The sequence below is a fragment of the Egretta garzetta genome, unplaced genomic scaffold, assembly GCF_000687185.1.
Source record: "Egretta garzetta isolate BGI_Z169 unplaced genomic scaffold, ASM68718v1 scaffold296, whole genome shotgun sequence".
Lineage (NCBI taxonomy): Eukaryota > Metazoa > Chordata > Aves > Pelecaniformes > Ardeidae > Egretta > Egretta garzetta.
The window spans coordinates 22491-25807 of NW_009259988.1; the positions used below are offsets into that span (position 1 = coordinate 22491).

At 63.4% G+C, this 3317-nt stretch overlaps 1 protein-coding gene across 1 annotated transcript; it reads left to right on the forward strand.

Annotated features, from left to right (window-relative positions):
- Positions 1-466: 466 nt before the first annotated feature.
- NODAL (nodal growth differentiation factor) lies at positions 467-1428 on the forward strand. The gene is given in 3 exon segments (XM_035896051.1): positions 467-666; positions 668-1178; positions 1276-1428. Coding segments are annotated over 3 exon segments (831 nt in total). The 5' UTR covers positions 467-499.
- The last annotated feature ends 1889 nt before the right edge of the window (positions 1429-3317 follow it).

The window sequence follows — 3317 nt, forward strand, 5'->3', positions numbered from 1 at the left end:
CAGCCTCTCCCCGCACGGTGAGTGGGGCCGCGGCCCCGGGCATCCCCATCCCCGGGACCCGCACTGTCCCCGGGCATCCCTGTCCTGGGACCCGCACTGTCCCCGGGACCCACATCATCCCCAAGCATCCCTGTCCTGGGACCCGCACCATTCCCGGACATCCCTGCCCCCAGGACCCGTACCGTCCCCGAGCTGCCCTGTCCCCAGGACCGACGCTGTCCCCAGGCATCCCTGTCCAGGGATTCACACGGTCCCTGAGCATCCCGCTCCTGGGACCGGCACTGCCCAGTGCTCTCACTGGCTCTCGGGGCTCAGGGTGGCTCTGGCTGCTTTCCCCCAACCCTCAGGCTCCCGCGGTGGGGGCCATGCCCTAGCAGCACGCGAGGGCACCGTCCCCTCTGCCGCTGGCACTCCCTGGCAAAGCCAGCAGTCCCCTCACCGTGCCCCTTGGGTTTCAGGCTCCCTGCAGAATGGCTCCCGCTGGGCACTCTCCTTCGACATGTCCTCCCTCTCCAGCAGCCAGGAGGTGAGTCTGGCCGAGCTCCGCGTCCGCCTGCCCGGCCTCCCCCCAGCCCGCGACATCTCCCTGGACATCTACCACAGCCAGCGGCGGAGGTGCCGGGGTGGTGGGACCTGCGCCCACCAGCTCCTCCTCGGCAGCGCGGCTCCAAGCCGTGGCCCCTGGGCACCACGGTCCCATGGGAAGGGAGCAGTGGGAGGCGAGTGGGTTGGCCACCCTGGCCACTGCCATGACACACTCGCCCTCTTGGAGCGACACTAGCCACAGGGAGCCAGCCCTGCCCCAGGACGTGACGGACAGAGTCCTGCTGCTCGTCTTCTCCAGGGACAAGACTCCAGGAGACCACAGCCTCATCAGGACAGCAGAGACCTCCAAGCACGTCATGCGTGACAGCAGCTCCCAGGGTGTGGGGACCCGCCGGCATCGCAGGAACAGGAAGGAGAAGCAAAGGATCAAAGTGAGCGACGCTGCTGCCGCCGCCCCAGGGGAGGAGGGCAGGTCCTTGTGCAGGAGGGTGGACATGATGGTGGATTTTGAGCAGACCGGCGGGGGCAGCTGGATCGTCTACCCCAAAAAGTACAACGCCTACCGGTGCGAGGGGCAGTGCCCATCGCCCGTGGACGAGACCTTCAAGCCCACCAACCACGCCTACATACAGGTAAGAGGGGTTTGCTGCCTCCACTCCCCCCGTGCACCCCCAGCCCCGCCGGCCCGCGGCAGGGGGTGATGTTTGCCCTTCCCGTGTCTCCCCACAGAGTTTGCTGCAGCTCTACAAGCCCAACCAGGTGCCCTGCCCCGCCTGCTCCCCGGTCAGGATGAGTCCCCTCTCCATGCTCTACTACGAGAAGGGCGAAATTGTCGTCCGCCACCACGAGGACATGATCATCGAGGAGTGCGGCTGCAACTGAGGCCAGCTCGTCCCCTGCTGGGAAGAGGCACATCTCTGCCCAGAAATTGGCCCCAAGGACTGGCCACCCAACCCACGACCAACACACAGACCGGGGCATCGCTGAGTCCCCGCCAACTCCAAGTCCTGCGTGCCCGTGGGTTGGTGAAGCTCTGGCTGTGCCAGGGGAGGAGTGGGGTGCCTGGGTGCCGGCAGCTCTGCAGTGCTGCGTGGCTGCAGTGCACGGACGGATCCAGGCTACGCATGGGGAAGGCCATCGGACACCTCGCTGCAGCACCGAGGCAGTGGGTGCCTGGTGGCTGCATTTAGCCAGGATGGCACCACGGTGCTGGCAGCCGGTGTGTGCCAGGGCAGCCGAGGGCTGGTGCTGCTCTGCAGGGCCAGGAGCTGGGGCACCAGGCTGGAGCCGTGGCAGCATCACTCCCTGCCACGACACACTGCCCACAGCGATGCTCCTTTTGCCTGTGACAGGTACCACTGGGAGCTGCGGGATCTTGGTGGGACACTGCAGCACCAGTGTCCGGCCACGCTGAGCATCTGCACTGTCGGGGTTTTCAGGGTTTAGGCATTTCCCCTAAGACCTTTATTATATTTCTATTAAAACTCTATCAGATTTCTATAAAAACTCTATCAGATTTCTATCACAATTAAGCCAAGTTAATGTGTTAGCCCAGCATCCAGAGCCCGCCTCCGGCAGCGCGGCACGGGCAGCAGCAGGCAGGGGTTCATCTCAGCCTGCTCCTGCCCTGAGCTGTGGGGTGAGCACGGCCCCGGGAGGAGCTGGCTGGCAGCGGGCAGGGAGGCAGCGACCCCCATCATACGCACTCCTCGCCCAGGACTACCCAGGGAATGATGCAAAGCACCCGGGGCTCCCGCATCCCTCTCCAAAGCATCATGCGGTCACCAAGAGCCCGAGAGAGGTTGCACGGGCAAGCGAGGTGTCCCTGGAAATAAGGTAGCCCCAAGGCCGGTCTCGGTGGGTCGGAGCCCCCACCAGCCCTCTACCTGCCCTGAACACCTCAGCTTATGTGCTGCTTTCCTTTGTAAAACGATGGCTTTGCTCAAAGCTTTTCCACCACTCGCTGCATGGGGCGGTACCAAAAGGGTCGCGGGTGTATAATTCATCAATAAATTATATATATTAAAAATTCCTGGTAGATTCTACTGATTTCCACAGCCCATTTTTGCTGTGAAATGGTCTTTGGGGTGCAATTCCCCCCAGCTCTCTCTGCATGTGCTGCACCCAGAGGCTCACCCTGCCCCGACATCGTCTCCGGCTGCAGCCTGCTCCATTGCTGCCTGGCAAAAGGCAACGTTGGGTGGTGACACCCAGAGCAAGTGGGCTGCTACCATAACCTGCTGGAGCGAGGGGGTCCCCCTGAACGGTGCAAAAGATGCTCAACAGCTCCGTGAATGGGAAAGTTGGTGTGGGAGAACGAAGAAGCTGTTCCTTCCCCTCTAGAGCAAGCGAGGAAGCACCTGCAGGCGTTGAAGAGAAGGGCTAAGGGGACTTTCCACCTTTATTTACCCCTTGGGGATACGGGGAAGGGCCATGTTCTCTAGTAGCAATGAATTTTAAGCCATGCACAGTGGCCGGTGCAGGCAGCTCCCCTTTGGGTCACCCACCCGAAGGGGTGATGGGGCTGGGAGACGGAGCAGGAGAGCTCCAGCCCCAGCTGATGCCCCGGGGTCTCGAGTGCCCCCAGGGATGACCATGCTCCCCTGCCAGCCCTGGGGGGGAAGCTCCTCCTGGGGCAGCGAGGGTCAGTCCCCACGTTTGGCCAAACTCGCCCCGTTGCAGCCCCGGCTGTGGATGGGGACAGGGGACACGCGTGGGGACCCACTGCTGGCCCCCAGCTACGGCCAGCACAGCGGAGGGGACGAGTGGGA